The sequence below is a fragment of the Aythya marila genome, assembly GCF_965140915.1.
Source record: "Aythya marila genome assembly, chromosome: 6".
Lineage (NCBI taxonomy): Eukaryota > Metazoa > Chordata > Aves > Anseriformes > Anatidae > Aythya > Aythya marila.
Window position 1 is genome coordinate 578,969 of NC_139047.1, and position 19,126 is coordinate 598,094.

The window sequence follows — 19,126 nt, forward strand, 5'->3', positions numbered from 1 at the left end:
ACCTAGCCCTGTTTCTGCTTCCCTTCCACTGTCCCATGAGAAATCTCTGCAAGTAGTTTTTTTTGTTTTGTTTTGTTTTCACTTCTCTGAGAAAACTCTCAGTAAATCCTACCAGATGTTATATAAGTGCATACCTGAGAAAGATCAACAAATAGTATTCTATTTCTGTCAGTGCCACCCATTTTTTCACTTTGAAGCAATTCCTTTAATTATTTAATTTCTATAAAACACAGTGTTCTGAAATACTACCGAATTAGAAACCAAGTGGTTTTAAAATAGATTTTCATAACTTGAGCATGTGACTAGTGATTAAAAAAATCTTGGAGTTAGTGTTTAAAAAAATAAAAGGAAAATTTTGTGCTTTCCACCCAGTGTGCTACACTGTGTGAAATACTCAGTAGTAATGAGTGACTGGTGAAAGCACTAAAGGAATAACTCAGCTAATACAATGCTAATTGTAATAAAAGCTAATATATTTAGCCACCCTTAAAACCCATGATTGAAATAACACAATTAGAGCCACTAATGTTTTGTGGAAGTTTGTCCCTTAGAGACCTACAGCAAAATGGCACCATGCCACAACAAAACAGATGAAGGATATATCATAAATGCTAACCATCTTAAACATTCAAAACAGTCACTTCCAGCAGTGTATGCAGCAGACTAGTCAGGTGATGCATACTGTCCTGGACAAAATACTCAAGCATAGACAGTATCTGAAAGCAGTAGTGCAAATTTTAAAGATTTGGTGAGTGGTGCTTTTAAAATGTAATGAAGTTCATTGCAAATCAACTAGAAAAAGAAAATTCTTGGTTGTATGTATGTAATATAATATGATTTTAAAAGAAACATACCTTGTGTTTTTCTTTGTGGTTGCTAAGCAATGAATAAAGTGAAAACTTGTGTCAAAATACTCTTCTGTCAAGCTCTTAAACAGGTCATAAATAATCTGCCCATCATGTACATGCTGAAGGTTTGATGCACATAATTTGAGAATGTTTCTCTACAGGAGTTATGCAGGGTATAAGTTAAATTGTAAGTTAAATGCTTAATGTACAAAGATTGGATTGTGAAGCATCAGAACTAGTTGCAATCCCTTTTTAAATAGACAGGATGAAACTATTTGCCTCATTTACACAATCAGTCCTACCATGGGACTACTGACTTGAAGACAAACTAGGATGATTTTACCACAGTGTAGGTTATATTATATAACGATACCATTATGTATTATTTTACAGTTCTTTTCTTCTGGCCAAAATGTACTTTTCCAAATCTGGGATATACAGATCACAGAATCACAGAATTTCTAGGTTGGAAGAGATCTCAAGATCATCGAGTCCAACCTCTGACCTAACACTAACAGTCCCCACTAAACCATATCCCTAAGCTCTACATCTAAACGTCTTTTGAAGACCTCCAGGGATGGAGACTCCACCACTTCCCTGGGCAGCCTGTTCCAATGCCTCACAACCCTTTCAGTAAAGAAGTTCTTCCTAACATCCAACCTAAAACTCCCCTGGCTCAACTTAAGCCCATTCCCCCTCGTCCTGTCACCGGGCACGTGGGAGAACAGACCAACCCCCACCTCTCTACAGCCTCCTTTAAGGTATCTGTAGAGAGCAATAAGGTTGCCCCTGAGCCTCCTCTTCTCCAGGCTGAACAAGCCCAGCTCCCTCAGCCGCTCCTTGTAGGACTTGTTCTCCAGGCTCCTCACCAGCTTCATCGCCCTTCTCTGGACTCACTCGAGCACCTCCATGTCCTTCTTGTAGTGAGGGGCCCAAAACTGAGCACAGTACTCGAGGTGCGGCCTCACCAGAGCTGAGTACAGGGGGACAATCACCTCCCTAGCCCTGCTGGCCACACACTGTTTCTTATGCAAGCCAGGATGCTGTTGGCCTTCTTGGCCACCTGAGCACACTGCTGGCTCATATTCAGCCAACTATCAACCATCACTCCCAGGTCCTTCTCTGCCTGGCAGCTTTCCAACCACTCATCTCCCAGCCTGTAGCTCTGCTTGGGGTTATTGCACCCCAGGTGCAGGACCCGGCACTTGGCCTTGTTGAACTTCATGCAGTTGGCCTCAGCCCATCGGTGCAGCCTATCCAGATCCTCCTGCAGAGCCTTCCTGCCCTCAAGCAGATCGACACACGCACCTAACTTGGTGTCGTCTGCAAACTTACTGAGGGTGCACTCAATGCCCTCGTCCAGATCATCAATGATGATATTAAAGAGGACGGGCCCCAGCACCAAGCCCTGGGGAACGCCACTAGTGACTGGCCTCCAACTGGACTTGGCTCTATTCACCACGACTCTTTGGGCCCGGCTATCCAGCCAGTTTCTAACCCAATGAAGCGTGCGCCAGTCCAAGCCAAGAGCAGACAGTTTCTTGAGGAGAATGCTGTGGGAGACGGTGTCAAAAGCCTTGCTGAAGTCAAGGTAGACCACATCCACAGCCTTTCCCTCATCCACCCAGCGCGTCACTTGGTCATCAGGTTCGTCAGGCAGGACCTGCCTTTCATAAACCCATGCTGACTGGGCCTGATCGCCTTCTTGCCCCGCAAGTGCCGCATGATGACTCTCAAGAGAATCTGCTCCATGAGCTTCCCTGGCACTGAGGTCAAACTGACAGGCCTGTAGTTTCCCGGCTCTGCCCTCCGGCCCTTCTTGTAGATGAGCGTCACATTTGCTAGCCGCCAGTCAACTGGGACCTCCCCTGATAGCCAGGACTGCTGATAAATGATGGACAGTGGCTTGGCCAGCTCCTCTGCCAGTTCCCTCAGTACCCTTGGGTGGATCCCATCCGGCCCCATCGATTTGTGCACATAACACAGCTGCTGAAGATACACACTCAGAGACAATTAACTTCTAAGGAGTTTTCTATAAACTAGTATCAATCCATAACCAAAGATTCCAGCATTAGTCAAAGATGTTAGTGGATTTTTTTGTTTGTTTGTTTGTTTGTTTTTTTGGGGGGGAAGATGAGCAGTTATCTAAGGTTGAAATTGAATGGTGGTGTTTTTTGGTTTGGGTAAGACTGCAGTGCCAGGATGGACTCTGATCTTTGTAGGTGTTCATTGCTTTTAGCAATTCTCTCTTTATTTGTTGATTCCTGAGAACATCAAGAGCAGATCACTTCCTTTTCAATTATTCAGATTTGTTCCTAGTCAACACTTTAAAGAGCAGCCTGAAAAGAATAAAAGAACTGCTCAACCGTGTGAAGCTAGCAGCCCCATGTGCGATGCTATGTTTGGACAAAAACACTAAGAAGCTACTGCTTGCAGTAGTAATGCAGATCTCAGTAACAAACAATATTTGCTGTAAAAGTGCTTGTATTTCAGGTGTCAAGCTGTACATGCATTGCTTCAAATTTCTATCACCCTAAGTCAATGTATTTCTAATAAAGACAAATAAGAAAGGAGCTATGTAGATCGTCTGTAAGGGATGCAATAGCTTCATCTGACACCAGGCTCAGGAGTACTTCTCAGCAGGTAAATTCTGTAGTGGGAGATAGGAAGAGCCTCGTTTCACACTTCAGCACCACTGCTTCCCTTGATAGCTTTCTGTCATGCAGCAGCGGTTTCTTTAGAAGCAAGTGAGCTCTGAAGTGCCAAGTTTAATGCAGGAAACTAACAATCCTGATTGGAGGTGCTCTCTGAAAGCCTACTGGAAGCTGGAAAGTCTATACTGAAAATGGGAGTAATGGCATTCTGCTGCTTTTTAAATACATGAAATAGTTACAGACAAAGAAAAAAATATTCTTCCCTTTTTTTCTAACAGAGGCTTTTCTGGTCACTTAGACTTGGCAGTTCCTGCGTCACTTGGAAACAAGCATAATGAAATCCTAATGATAGGAAACTACTACAAAGCCATCTCTGTTTAAAACCTACCCTATATTATGTGCAAAATGACTTTCTTAATCAGTTTTTCCATGGTGAATCTTAGTGATGTGGAACAGCCACTACAGTGCAAGTGTGGTGTTCTGTTTTATTTTTGTCAGTGGGAGGGATGAATTGTGTTATGTTAATACTGATAAAGTGAATTTAGTCAGGAAAGCCTGACTGACAGTGGGAGAAACAGTGCCTGTCACTGACACATAGGTGTGCTATGATTTTGGAGTCCTTGCTTAATGGCTTCATACTATTTTTATTCAAGTTAAGAGCAGTCACCTTGCATTTTAACAGATTTAAGAGATCAATAAAATCATAGAATCATAGAATCATAGAATATCCTGAGTTGGAAGGGACCCTTAAGGATCATCAAGTCCAACTCTTGACACCGCACAGGTCTACCCAAAAGTTCAGACCATGTGCCTAAGTTCACAGTCCAATCTCTTCTTAAATTCAGACAGGCTCGGTGCAGTGACCACTTCCCTGGGGAGCCTGTTCCAGTGTGCAACCACCCTCTCTGTGAAGAACCCCCTCCTGATGTCCAGCCTAAATTTCCCCTGCCTCAGCTTAACCCCGTTCCCGCGGGTCCTGTCACTAGTGTTAATGGAGAAAAGGTCTCCTGCCTCTTGACAACCCCTTACGAGGAAGTTGTAGACTGTGATGAGGTCTCCCCTCAGCCTCCTCTTCTCCAGGCTGAACAGGCCCAGTGACCTCAGCCGTTCCTCGTACGTCTTCCCCTCAAGGCCTTTCACCATCTTCGTAGCCCTATCAAGAGAAAGCTAGCCTTTGCCTCAGGGTCTCAATCAGCAATATTTACAAGTCAAGTTATGAACAGCAGAAGTAACCCCCTTTTTTTCCCCCTTCGATATACTAGCCTTACAAAATGAAATTAGATTTCAATATAAGATTAAAAGATTCTGAAGTAGTAACTCCAAAATCTGATTTTAACAGGCTGTTCCTTGTGGATTTCAGTCTGTGAACATGGGCCTGTGCTTTTTGTATTACCCAGGGACACCAGAACCAAAATTCATGTTTGTGGATTCTGCTAGGCGGTACCTAAAGGCATGGCTCATAAAACAGCAAGCACACAGATTACAATTGCTTTTTGTTAGTTCTTCAACTTCTATATTACATTAAGTACAGCTTTGCACAGGCAGCTACATTGCTTAGATGAAAGATGGAAGCCAAGAGCCTCACAATGCTTCAATAGTACTAGGAATCAAGGGAGAGCTCAATACAGGTTTTATGCTAAAGCAACTGTGTTGGTTTCCATGTGGCAGATTACCAGTAGTAGAGTACACTGACTTATGTTGTCCTATATTAAAACACACATGGCACTATAGCTATTTCAGTGTTATCAAGACAAGTCTTGTCACCTTGATCTCCTGTCAAGATCAAGATATTACACAGTTAAACCAGTACAGTATGTAAACTCATATAGAACGCATACGGGAGGAATACAGACTGTCAAATCACATCCTATGACTCTTCACAAAACACATCTCTCATCCTTGCAATGCTTTTTATCATTATTACAAAATCATACTCACAAAGCAGCTTAAGTTACCTGCATAGAGAATACTATACAAGCCCAAATTAGTCTTACAATTTTATGAACTCTTTGAAAGAGACCAGACAAAAAAGGATTATTCTCAGAAGCATGAAACTAAAAAAGCTAAGGCCACTTGACAGGGTTGAGAGACATAGGCTTATACAAAGACAAGAAGAGGAAAAAGTAATCAAATTCTGATGAAGTTTCCTTGGAGAATCTGACTTCATCCATCCTGGCTTTCCTGCTATGCTCCCATGTGATGCCAGATAAATTGATTGTTAGATTTTTAAAGGATAGTTCTCAGTTATTTTGCTTAGCTGACAAGTGCCCACTTTGAGGCCTTAGAACCAGATCTCAATAAAATAGTGAATATACACATTTTTCATATGCTCAGTGGAACAAAGACCCTCATACAAATAAGCACTCTAGGTAAATGGATGGGTATAGTCTCAACTCAGTACTTCAACTTACATTCTCTAAGCGAAGACAAATACTGTCTTATCCATGTTGGCAAAGTAACTGCTAGCTTAGGAAGGAACTGCTAGCTTTGCGTTTTAAGAGAGAGGGGAAAAGAAGGTGACATTTCTTTCTGCAAATAGCTCAAAAAGAATCTGTTGGGAATTATCAATCACATTTATCCATGAATATCCAGTCGTAACATACTATCCTAACTCCTGAACTGACTTTGCAATCTTAAAATAACTTCTATGACTATTCAAATACATAGCATTCCCATTAGTTATCTCTGTAAAAGCAATAATGTTAATTTAGCAAGATAAAGCAGTGTACTATAAAATGCAAATGCTAATATAAGGGAGGCAGCAAGATGCTGGGAGAACAGAAAAGATTGCTCCTTCCAGCAACATGTTAAGACTTGGACCCTCAACCATCTTTCAAAATTAGGGCCTGATTTATTAAAGAAGCATTTACAGAGATGTGATTAAATTAGCCCAAGATAGGAAGAAAGCTAGTTAAGTTTCTAGTACTTAAGATACACACAAAGTAGAATGATTTAAGTCATATGGAATTTGGACAATTTCACATAACCAAGCCTTGCTTTAAAAGGCTTTTTAATAGATGTGGCTTAAAGAATGTTAGCATTTCTCAAAATCTGAAGAATGTCTTTCCTTCTGTGCAAGAAACAAGCATTTATCAAAGAAAATCAGCTATTACATACCAAGTCACACTAAGGGCAGTTTAATGTTCCTTACTCCATTCAGAAACTAAGTCTTGAACTAAACACTGTAAGCAAGCAACTTAACTACATGCATTTACATCTAAGCTTATTATAAAACTGCTTTTATATTTCACATCCAGAAGCAGGTATATACAAACTATGACCCATTTCATCCCAACATAGAAATGTTCACATCCTTGGGTACTTCACACTGGCTTTCCCATGTATACAAGATCCCAGTAAGCTCTTTGAGAATTATAGATGCCAACTACACTAATACGAAGCCTGCCTTGAAAAAAAGATGCTACCAAAATATATCATTTTTTGAACTAGGTCTCCACAAACACCTGATAAAGCATAACACAGAGAACTTAACTGCACATTCCTTGTTTAATCATTTTACATTCACATTGTTTTCACCCATTAGAAACAGTTTATTTTCTACAATCATAACATTTTTGCATGCGGTATGGTGAATGATAGAGGCACATTGCAACAGAACTAGAACTGTTAAGAGGGTGAAAAACAATCAGTTTTCCCTCCACAACAGTAAGTCTTACAACAAGATTAGCAACAAGCTTTACAACAAAGTACTTATTCACAGTACTTTATTCTTTTTACAACAAAGTACTTATTCCTTTAAAGGAATACAGCAACAATTGAGCTGATTTTAACAGTTATTGTAAGGTGCCTCTATCAAACAGATTAATATTATTTTCATAGGACAGCCATTCAGAAACTTCTGGAGATGATGACAATATTTTCATAACTGTTTTCCAAAGCTTGCAACAACCTGCTCCTGCTGTTTTGGCTAGCACTAAACTGTTTTGAAATTGGTCTGTGATCTGCACTGCCATTGCATAGGGCAAGTCTTAACATACCCAAACTAGTCTGGTTAATTTTGAAAATATTGAAATTGAACTGTCAGAGAACAAGAGCAGTGGTATATTTGTTTACTTTATTTCTATTTAATTGTGGATAATCAAAGATATTTCAAGCAATTTGCAGGCATGTATAGGCTAATAAAACTATTTCTAAGGTGATCCACATTTCCTTTACAGGAAGGAGTCCTGGCATATGCTGTAAGCATTATCAAGAGGACAAATAAAGGGAAATAGCATCCCTTAGAACAGATAAGTTCTTATAAGCCCACTATCAGTAAAGGTAGGTAATCAGTAAATAGAGTTGAACGAAACCTCCAAAAAAGTTTTTGTTGTTCTTAGAAAAAGAATGGAACTACATTTCAGATTCTTTTATGAAATACTAGCGTTGGTTTGCATGTTGCTCTTTTTCTCCATCAATTAAAATAGATTATTTCCACTTTTGATCAAGTTGTTACATATAGTCTAATTATTAGTGATAGAGCTCCTTTTTACATTGTAAGGTACATACTGTAGGCATAATCTTTTTTACACTCAAAAGCAGTAGAAAGAAGCCTTCTTAAGAGTTCAACACATTTCTCATTCTTCAATGGTCATTAACATGTTCACTACCCCTGAAAGAGCTGTCAAAATACCATCTCCAGTGAACCCTGTAAATTTAAAGGATGCCAACAAAGGAAAGATGACACAGGTCCATCCTTCCTTTCACAGCGTAAGAGTAAGAAGCAGCAAAAAATACAGGGAATGTTTTGCTAAACAGTCAAACACAGGAACAAAGCTGAGTATAATACCTTTTTTTTCAGAATTTAGATGCATTTGTTTGTGTGATCTTCACAGTGCTTTGCTAACTTGCTTTTGTATTTCTGTGCTTCCAGAAAATCCAGAACCATTTTAAGCTACAGGTTTATTGTTGAAAGCTGCAGTTGTTATGCAAGGGACTCCCTAAGATTTATTTGTAGATAAATGGAAAAAGTTACGACAGTAGAAAAGTTGTGGTAATATCCCCATGTGTCCATCTTTCAGTAGTTTCTTTTTCTGAAGAACTTCCAGGTTTGGGGCCTGAAAGAGATTACATGTTTTCCATCTGATTTGTCTACCTCTGTATTTAATTAGAGTTGTTGAGTTTTTGTTTGTTTCCTCTATTGAGCACTGAGCTCTGAAAATAGATTTTTTGGGTGGCTGTATTAACAGTTACTGCAGTACATCTAAAGGAGAGAACAGTTCTAGGAATGGGAGCATTATTAAACAGCTACAGTCAACACAGTCTAATATTTTTATGCAACTTATCATGTACTTATGGCCAGATTTAGATGAACACCAATGCTGCAATTTGGAAGAAAAACCTCACCCATCCAAGGTCAGAAGGGATAAAGAGACGTCTTGAGTTGAAAATGCAGGTATTTCTGCTGGTCCTTATAGAAGATAGTCAAAGCAATAGCAAAGTATGTTGAAACAGCGATAAGACTACACCCTTATGAACATTCGTGGTCACTTGACACAATTGTGTCAAAATTTTCAAGCTCCCCAGGCAAACTGGCTATTCACTAGAAAATGCTAGGCAATGAGTTAAGGAAACTGTATAGCCACAGAAAAGGCAAAGCGCTCATAAAGAAGAAAAACAGGTTGGCACAATTATTCCAAAGGTAAATACTTGAGATTTTGTTTCAGTTAGGAGAAATGCTGCAAAACTGGAAGATCTAATTAACTATTGAAAACACTTTTCACCAAAATACATACCTAAGACTACGATAACAGTCACCACTATTCTTATGCTGAAAAACTAATGCTGTACCTGCTATTGACCAAAATTTTCAGCCCTGGAAGCTACTAAATTGAAGCATCCAGACATTTGAAGGTCTTGAGCACTTAAAACTCCCATTAGAGGCAGTATACAACTTGGGACATCCCGGACTAAAAATTCTGTCAACGTTTTGACAACAAGTGCTCACACTTAACACAAAACATATAGAATGATAACTTGATGATCATAATCATAATGATCATCAATAATCATCATGATCATAATGGTAATCATAACTTCTTTTTTTTCCTTCCAGGAATCAAATGACATCTCCTGCAGGTAGGGGGTCCCGAGCCTCCTTTTTAAGCTATTGAAATGCAGGTATAGTATCCATTAGTAACGCAGGACTGATTTAGTATTCTCTTCAGAAAGCATCTGCTCAAAGTTGTAAATCTAGATGTCAGGACTTAGTGTCAAAAGTGCTTTTGCAATGAATGTACTACTCAGATACAGTCTCAAAATACTTCATGAACTCTGAAATGGTTATCTAAGGAGGGAACTTCATCAGCAAAATGTATTTGATCATTTATTTCCACACCAAGTTCTTCAAGTATCTGTACAAATTTCTCATGCTCTCTCCCAATCCATGACCTCATTGTGTCAAACACTTGGTATGGAGTAACATGAGTATGAACTTCAATTCCTGTCTGTGCAAGTTCTTTCAGCACTTCAGGGTAAGTAACCCAAGTATTGCTTCCTCCCGAGTGACCGCCATCCAACCAGTAAATTGCTTTTATGTTTTTTACAAAGGCATCTGTATTCTTGTCTTTTTTAGCTTCCTTCAGCTCATAAAGCAGCTGATTCAAAACCACACAACCTTTACTGAAGCCAATCAAAGTAAATGACACAGCGCTTACAGCAGACGGCATAACGAAGTCCATAGCAGAATTATTAGAGCATTCACAATCTCTCTCTCTTTCCGTGGTTGAGCAGCCATTTGCTGTAGGTAGAGACTGCGGCTGTGATTTACAAGCAGATATTTTTGCATCCTTTCTGAAACCATGCACGGTTTTCTGGGACAGCAGAATATTCTGAGAGAACCTGAATGCATTAACTAGCAATGCATGGAGATGCTTGAAGGCTCCAAAGTCAGTGCTGTGCTCTGGTGCTCCAAACATGTTGCTAGCCACAAAGTTGTCATAACAACTGAATTTGTGCAGGTGCATTCGAGAACACTTCACAACCCAAATAAAGCTATTAGGGAATCGGCGAGCAAGTATGGTAGCAACATTTTCAAAGCTCCAATGCTCCCACTGAAAGTTTTCTGGGTGGCAAGACATGATGTCATAATAGTTCTGAAAAATCAGAAAACAGAAAAGACACATTACTACATTGCAAAAATAAATCAGCTCCGTCTAGCGTATATATTCATAAGGAAGGACCACAGTGGAGAGAAATGTGCATAATGGAGGTGCTGTCTTGCTAGACTCCCAGAAGAGGTGCATTAAAGAAATGGACATATTTACATTCCCTTATTCTATTGTAGTATTTTGCGAGACGTTTTTATATCCCCCAAATCAATGTAATAACAGTAAGTATGGGCTTAATATGTAATAAGGAAGCTTAGTATGGTACAGAATACATAATTACATGGTATTTTCTCCATCTGCAGAAACACTGATTGTCTTATAACAAGCAAACAATAGACTTAAAACTTCAGTATTAAGTTTTCTCATGAACCTCACCTCTGAACTCGTAATAGCAGCGAATACTAATTAGCTGCTTTTATTAAAGACGAGACAAGCCATACCCAGGAATGCTAATCAGAAGGGTTTCCTCAGACCCCGCTAATCCTTGAAATGAAAGTTACACCCTCCCCGTTGTGCAGTTACGGCTGGCCGTGCGCTGGCCAGCCTTGTACCCGTGCAACACCCCCGCTGGGTGCCCGCGGTACCCGCATGGCCGCGCAGACGCCCGGTGCTCCCCCCGGGGCGCAACGCCCGAGTGTTGGCAGCCCCACCGCCCCCGGCAGCGCCCACCCGAGGCCCGTCCCCAGGCGCTCCCCGCCCCGAGGGGCCGCTCCCCTCGGCGGCGGGCTGCCCCCGGCCCCGCCGTACCTGCACGTCCCCCGGGAAGTACACGACGTGATGCTGAGGCGCGGCCGGGCCGCGCGGAGCCGGCGGCAGCAGCAGCAGCAGCTCGTTGGCCCGCTGCGGCTCCGCGCCCGGCACCTCGGGCAGCCGCAGCCACGGAGGGCTCAGCCGCGCCGAGGAGGAGGAGAACCCGCTAGGGTCGGTGCCGGTGCCGCCCGCAGCCGGCGCCTCGCAGAGGCTCATGCTCCTGCCCAGGCTGAGGGCGGCGGGGCCGAGGAGCCCCCGCAGCAGGGAGGCAGCGACCGCCCGGCGGCTGCCGTTCATGGAGCCACCGCCTCACGGCCGCCCACGGCGCCGCCCGGCCCCGCGCCGCGCTTGCGCGCCGCCCCCTCAGCGCTGCCCAGCGCCCCCTCAGGGAGCCAGCGGCGCGGCGGCTGCACGCCTGGCGGCGGCGGCACCGCAGCCTTTAACAGGAGCGTGGCGGGACGCGGCCGGCCGTTGTGGCGGCCGTCTGTTTCCTCTGGAGGAGCCCTCACGGGACAGGGCTGCGGGCGCCTATCGAGGCCCTCCTGCCGTTTCACTCGCCCTAGTTTTGGGGCCCTAGCGCCCCCCAGCCTGGTTCTGCGGAGCGAGGGGTGGCTGAGGCGCTCCCCGTGAGCCCGCCACGTTGCTGGCCCCTCGTACACCAAGCTGAGGTGGCGGTGCCCAGCTGGTGGTCTGTCTGCGTAGCCTTAGCTTGAAAATAACGCTGGGTAAAAATTTCTGAGGGAAGATAGGACTTTATTAGCCTCTCAGTTTGATACTGTGACCAAAGGAAGTCTCCTGAGTGAAGTAAAGCCCTCCAGAGCATGCAGCTGAGACGCAGATTCAGCAGTATGGGGTATCTTACATCCTATGTAGAGCAGTTTATTTCAAACCAAGGAGAGGTGTGTGGACTCAGTTGTTTCCTAAAGGTGCTGGTCATATTTATCAGTGCAACCTAGGTGTATTTATTTGTATTTAGTTTTACTAGTGCGATTATGAGGCAGAGGAAGCGGATTCTGTAAATAACCTGTTCCACACTGTTTTATTATGTTCCCAAGAAAAAGGGGTTTTAATGGATAAACAGAATTTCCAGTGTTCCAAGTTGTGCCCATTGCCTTTTGCACTGTCACTCGAAAACAAGTGGGAAGAACTGGATTGATCTTTTTTTTATTCCCCCATCAGGTGTTTATAACATGCATAGGATCTTCCTGAGCTTTCTCAATCCCAGCTCTCTCAATTTCTCATATGATACATGCTTCCAGCCCTTAATCATTCTGGTAGCCTTTCACTGGACTTCCTCTGGTACATCCATGTTTCTTCTAGTGGAAAATCCCAAACTGAACACTATATTTAAGATGTAGCCTTACCAGCCCTGAGCAGAGGGGAAGGACCACCTCTCTCAACCTGTAGGTGAAGCTTTTCCTAGCACAGCCCAGAATGCAGTTGGCCTTCTTTGCCATGATGGCATCTTGCATGTTGCGTATCATATACTTATCGCTTATATTGCATATTTGTAATAAATATGCATGTTGTATATTCATCAGTTTCCTGTTGTGTACATAATCTAGGAAGTATCAGTGCTTAATCGATTTACACAACTATCAGGATAACAGACTCCAAATACCCTATTAGAACTACAGAGTAAGTCAGGTATAAGAATTTACATTACCTTTTGGTAGAGTTCTAGGCATGTTTAAAAATGATAAATAAATAAATAAAAATGAATGCCTAAATTTGCTCTGAAACAATTTTAATGAAGTTCTATTTTCCCAAAAAAAGATAGTTGTGTCACCCATATATATTAGAAATCAAACTGCAAAGGTCCAAATCTTTCACATACTTGGAAAGATGCTTGGCTTTCCTATATTTAGCAGCAGTAGTAAAGTTAGATAAGAGACATCAGGTAAACTGTTATAAGTGTGGGACCTTATTTCACCCTTGCTTCTGTACAGGCTGTGCTACAGTGTTTCTTGCAGGAGGTTGGGCTGCACTGAAATTAGTGGGGCTCTACATTGAAGAAAGCTTCATTTAGGATGAAGAACTAGGGTTGGGGTTCCTAAAGATCTTGTTAGACACTTGTGTATGTTGGGAGTGCATATTGTGCTTGGGGCCACCTAGAAATACTCAGGCGTTCACTTTGGAATTTAGGCAATCAAATCCTCATTTTCCTTCTAGTCAGAAGGTTTTTTTTTTTTTTTTTTGTTTTGTTTTTTTTTTTTTTTTTGTACAGTTGTAGCATGTTTTCTAGATTATTTTTTTTCCCCTAAAGTTAGAATCTTAAAGTGGAAACTTTCACAGAACCTCTGCTAATGAAGCAAAATTATTATGGAAAAAATCCCTAGCTCCCTCTGTACAATTGCTTATTCTAGTTCATGCAGGCAGTTTCTCTTAATCCAATTTTGAGCAGATCTGGTCTGTACTGACACTAAAACTTCTAACTAAAAGGGCTAATGAAACATTATTTCTGTACTTTATTGGGTACTGTGCAAAGGAAATACAAGACCTGTTCAATGTGTAAGTACAAGAAAAAACACAAGTGGCCTACTTTTCTCCTATGGAGTGGAAATTTTAATAAAATCAATCACAGAGGTATAGCAACAATAATATTCCTGTGCTCTAAAAATGTAGCTGCTTGTATCTTGATTGCTGAGGTTTGTTTACACAGGCAGAGCTCTTACAATTATTGAAATCCCCTGAAGTAGTAAGGATTCATCTAAGAAAACTAGTTAGGAGAATGAAAGTTTCCATTTTAGTAATTTTTGAGTAATGTGAATAATTACATGTCAGTAGCATGAAAAATCTGTGTTCTTAACATCCTGTTGTTGATGTTCCCCCTTCTGTGTTTTCCAGGTGAGTGATTAGCTTTTCCACAAGGGTTTACAGAAATTATTAACATTTTAATGGCAGTTACTAACACTAACAAAAGTTGATTGTGGTACTTCTGCCAGGTAATCCTTATACAGTTGGATGTTCATGATGCAGCTTTGAAGAGATAATTGCAGTTAATATATAAGGTGCTATACAGGCTTTCATCTTCACATCAAATGCTACATGAATCTTATGGAAGACCATAAAAGTTAGTTCATATCTTAGGCAGAGTTCAGGTGCACAGAATAATAATGAAATAGGTTCTTTGTTACAGGAAATGACTGTATACATAACATGTTCACACTTAAAATGGAAAGCACCAACCTATTCATACCTTCAAGAAAACACAAGAAATTTCCCTTCCATGGCATGCTATAAATTTTAATGGTACATAGATTGCTCTGAGTTTACTTCTGATCTTAGTGATGTAGATTTTGCAACACACAAGCAGCTTCAATGAAGCTCAATTTCGTTCCTCAGTCGAAGGTGTAGAGGTGGTAATTTTTGCAGCTTAGGTTGCTTTGCTACTAAATAATTTATTAAATGAGTATGGGTTTAAAAGTGGAAAATGGGAGCAAATGCGAGGCTAGAAGATAAAACTTTTGTTTGTTTCAGGAAATACAAACATCTTCCTCAAGGGTGGACTTCTGTTCAGCTGTGGGTTCTCTGTATACTTCAGAAGGCAGAAAAAGGATGATGAGCAAATGTGCTAATAAAGGTAAGGCTATCAAACTATTAAGTGTAAGTGACAGCTCTTCAGTATGGTATTTGCTAGAGTATGGGCTCTTACATTTTATAGGTAGGTTAGCATAACTTTTTTTTTTTGGAGATACTCTGTGCTTTTGTCTTACCCCTTTCTTTCCTGGTTTCTTTCCTGGTTCCTCCCAGTATGCTATTTCTGCAGGCACATAAGCCTTCAAGCCTATTATGGTTCTTAATTTTTCTTACATCTGAAGTGAATGATAATTAGAATACGCTGAAGGCAGTAGTCACAACATGAGAAAATGCATCTTGTTCAGGATGTGAATGTGTGTTGATGTTTTTATGGCCTGTAGGAACACAACTACAGTATTTTGTAACAGTTGTCATACCATGTCAATTTGTTACTGTACCAAGTGGTACAGTAACAAATAATCCTTCCAAATACAACATGACTGAGGCATGAAATGCTACTTTGCAAGAGGCCTTTATCAGCCTTCATTTTTGTCCTGTTGTCTGTGGTGCCTCATTCATACATTACTCTGTTTTCTTATCTTTTCTTTACAAATTGGTTTGCCATGCTCTGTATCACAATGTAAAAAAAAAGTTTTTATTTTATGTTCTTCTTACTTCACATCTGTTCTTCTATCCCTGCAACAACCCTCACCATCTTCATATGTTGAATCATAATGAGCCATCACTGTGTTGCTAGCCTGTCCTGCATGCCTGCATTAGCTCAGTTCATTGCTTAGTTTTGCCACTTACAGTAAGTTGACAATGGATGTCAGGAGCATAGTTTTTCTTCATGATCCTGCGTGAGTCTAACCACAGATTTTGGGGATTTTGACAGAAAGAATGTGTATCATGGTTAATCAGCAGTGATGAGACATTGGCATATTGAAATTCCTCTGGAGAGAACTAATGGCTTATTCTCCCCTCTAGTCTCCCAGAGCTCCTTAATAGACCTTTGTGAATGCCTACAGTCACAAATTAATTAGTTTCATCTTTCAGAGGCTATGACATCTGCAGTTTGAGTAGACAAAGTACCACTGCAGCAGTAAGCTTTCGTACAATGTACTTTTTCTGCAATCAGCTGTTTCATTGCACGTATAGCTCATACTAATTCTGTGCTTTCATTCAGAACATATTCAAACAGTAAAGAATACAATTTTGATTTTATTTGTTTTCTCAGGCCACTAAAATATGTTGATTCTTTTTATTTATACCAATTAAATTAAAAGATTTTAATAGGCACTTAACCAAAATTCTTGGTGAAGAAGAATTGTCTGGTGATGTGACAATACCTTTAGCCAAGTACTAATATAAATGATTTTCTATCCATATGTAGCAACTGTAATATTTCATGGTACTTCAGAGATCTTCAAAAACATGCTTCCTATGTATGTGCAAGGTGCATGTATATGTATGTGTGTATTTGTATTACCTTTTATATTTGAATTTCCTTTCAAGCTTTTTTCAGCTCCAAGTGTGTTCAAACTGCTTGCTAGAAAGTTGGCAGATGATTGGAATAGCTATGGAAACACCTGTTAAATAGTGATAGGAAACTCCTTTGTAGTGGATCGCAGCTGTGTCTTTCACTGTTAAGAGAATGTGCCAAACCTGGCTTCATTCAAACTCATTCCTTCAGGTGTAGTAACACTTTAAAGGAGTGAGTTATGTGTGTCTGTGGTGGTGTGCACAGAGGAATTCCCAGTGGCTATACAGTGATGGATGGCTAGGTCTTGACTCATAGTTTTATTAACATATTAGTGGCAACAGTTCAAACCAAATTACATCTATTATGCTCCATTACAAGTACTAAACAATTTACATCTGCTGAAATTCCTACAGGCAGGTCTGCCTGCCAGCAGCCATCTTTTGTGTGTGTAAGGGTATTCAGGAGAGCATAGGGGAGAATAAATTATACAATCAACAATTTACTGAGTTGTATGAAAGTGAGAGTAAAAGCTTTTCAGCATGAAAAATAAATCCATTTTCTTTTTCCATCAGAGCTGTGTTGAGAATCTTCTAACATTGCAGGTTATATGATCTCATTTCTGTTTTTTCACTGCTGACAAAAATTAGTATAAAGAATTAAGAACTACTGATGTTGTTTAATACATCTGTTTCTCTTGTGCTATTTTTCCGTGGAAATTGGTTTTATTTAATCATACAATCTGCCTATACTACAGATGATCTGCGTAATCTGTCAATTCCTCCCAATAGCCTTTTAGACTACTTCAAGAACGGGGGCTTTAGAGCAAATACCTGTGGGTGTGGGGAGAACTGCTGAATCAATAAATGAGGGTGACTGAAATGAATGCCCTTACAGAAGGGAAGTTGTGAAGAGCTTGGTCTTTGTACATCATGTTTGGAAGCAATTGCCTGAAAATTCCGTATGTGTTGGCTCCACATGTAGCCAGCATATGCTGTCTGTTGCCTAGTCTGGTTCATAGAGGATGTGGTGGGTAGCAAAGGCTGTTAAATTAAAAGTTAACTGTTAAAAGTTAAATTACATTAACGCAAGTAGTTAGGACAAGGTTTAGGACAAAGGACATGAGTCTATTAAAAAAAAAAAAAAAGTTTTGGTAGTTCTGCTGTTCATGGAACATCTAGTTAAATGACAATTTCTGTGCATTGCAATTTGTCTAGGTATACAAGAAGAATTTGTAATTTAAGGAAACTGTAAACTGTATGGTATAAATTGATATAAATTTGGAAATCTAGTTGGTATTTAAAAGAACACAAAGTGGCCCAGGAAGTGGAGTAGAAGATTTTATTGATTAAAATGGGCCCAAGCTCAACCTCTCATCATTCCTGCAGTCTGAGGTTAGTCTGGCAGTGAAATTATGAAATTCTAGCTTGTGCATGCCTGCTTCTCAATTTCCATTCTCTTTTCGTTTCCTTAATAATCTGGCTTTGTGGATGGGTTCTGCTATGTATTCAACATGAGCCTAATTTATCTCAGGGAAAAAAAAAAAGGCACAAGCAGTTGTTACTCCACCAAGCATTTTACTTAGATAATGGAAATAACTAAGTATATGAATGTTTGCGTCTTAGTAGGATTGTCTGAGACTGATATATTCATTAAGCTAGTTTTCTAGTGGTTTCAGTTTAATAGTAAATAGGCATTATAGCCCATATAATAAATAATAATAAATGTGTAAGATCTGTATCATTTTCTCTGGCTGTCTGAAACAATACTTTTTATATGTTAAATGTATTTTGAATATACTTATTTGACTTCCTTTGTGGGATATAAGATTGTAAGTCAAAGCACGAAGTACATATGCTTTTTAGAGACATTTTTGACACCTCTTTATTTCAGTTTGTGTAAGTGTTGATTTCTCTGCATGCATAACAAATTCAAGTTAAGTCAAGTCAAGTGCCTAAACTTACACATAAGAATATGGCTTTGCTTTGGAGACTTTATCTTGTAGTGTCATCATTTAGATATTGTAGGGAATGTTACAGCATGTACTGATTTATAATTTCATTATAAATAACCCCGTGTTTAATAGCTCTTTAAACTAACGAGGGGTTACAGTGAAACAGGCAAACTGGGATGCAATATTAGTAAAGATGTAATGATCCAAATTGCATTTTCTGTTGAAAAACTATTTCAGGTTGCTCCATTTAGATCTGTATAGTAAACTTTAGACTCATTGAATTTGCAGGAAATTTTGCACTGATTTTAGTGGAAGTAGAGTTTTAGCTATAGTATGCAACACTACTGGGAATTTCTGCGACTTCCCATTGAATACCTGACTCATGGTTTTTTGATATTAATGTTGTTGCTAGCTTTAATTTTTTGTGTGAATGATTAATTTTTTTTTTATTGTTTTACTTATGTCTGCTAAAAACAGCTTAGCTGGAAAAGCTTTAACACCTGGTTTAGTAGTATCCCTCTGACTAAAGTTCAGGTGAACATTTAGGGTAGAGTAACAGAATTTGGGATGCAGAGGCTGCTAATGTACCTAACTGGCTAACAGCAGATGGGTAAGATGCAAGATGTTTTAGAGAATGCAGAATAATACAAGGTCCATATGATACAGGGTATGTATATACTTGAAGGTAAAGAAGTTTACCTAGTTAGTCTACTGTAATCAGAGCACTTTAAAACTAGATTATGAATATAGTTCTCTTATTAATTCTTCTTCAGCGCTTCCTTCCCAAAGCAGATCTACCTACTTTGATGATC

The 19,126-nt window shown here is 40.1% G+C and overlaps 1 protein-coding gene across 1 annotated transcript; it reads right to left on the reverse strand.

Moving 5' to 3' along the window:
• Positions 1–4,737: 4,737 nt before the first annotated feature.
• On the reverse strand, positions 4,738–11,659 carry LOC309879697 (mitochondrial protein C2orf69). Its single transcript, XM_082763733.1, has 2 exons — positions 11,359–11,659; positions 4,738–10,596 (listed from the first exon to the last, which is right to left on the reverse strand). Exons 1-2 carry the CDS (start codon positions 11,656–11,658, stop codon positions 9,757–9,759), a joined length of 1,140 nt encoding a protein of 379 aa, XP_082619859.1. The 5' UTR covers position 11,659; the 3' UTR covers positions 4,738–9,756.
• Positions 11,660–19,126: the final 7,467 nt, after the last annotated feature.

What these genes read in the sequence shown, in the direction of transcription:
- LOC309879697 (XM_082763733.1), bottom strand. Translation starts at nt 11,658, where the DNA reads ATGAACGGCAGCCGCCGGGCGGTCGCTGCCTCCCTGCTGCGGGGGCTC. An exon ending in ACTTCCCGGGGGACGTGCAG is followed by an intron (nt 10,597 to 11,358) that starts GTACGGCGGGGC and finishes CTGATTTTTCAG; the next exon opens with AACTATTATGACATCATGTC.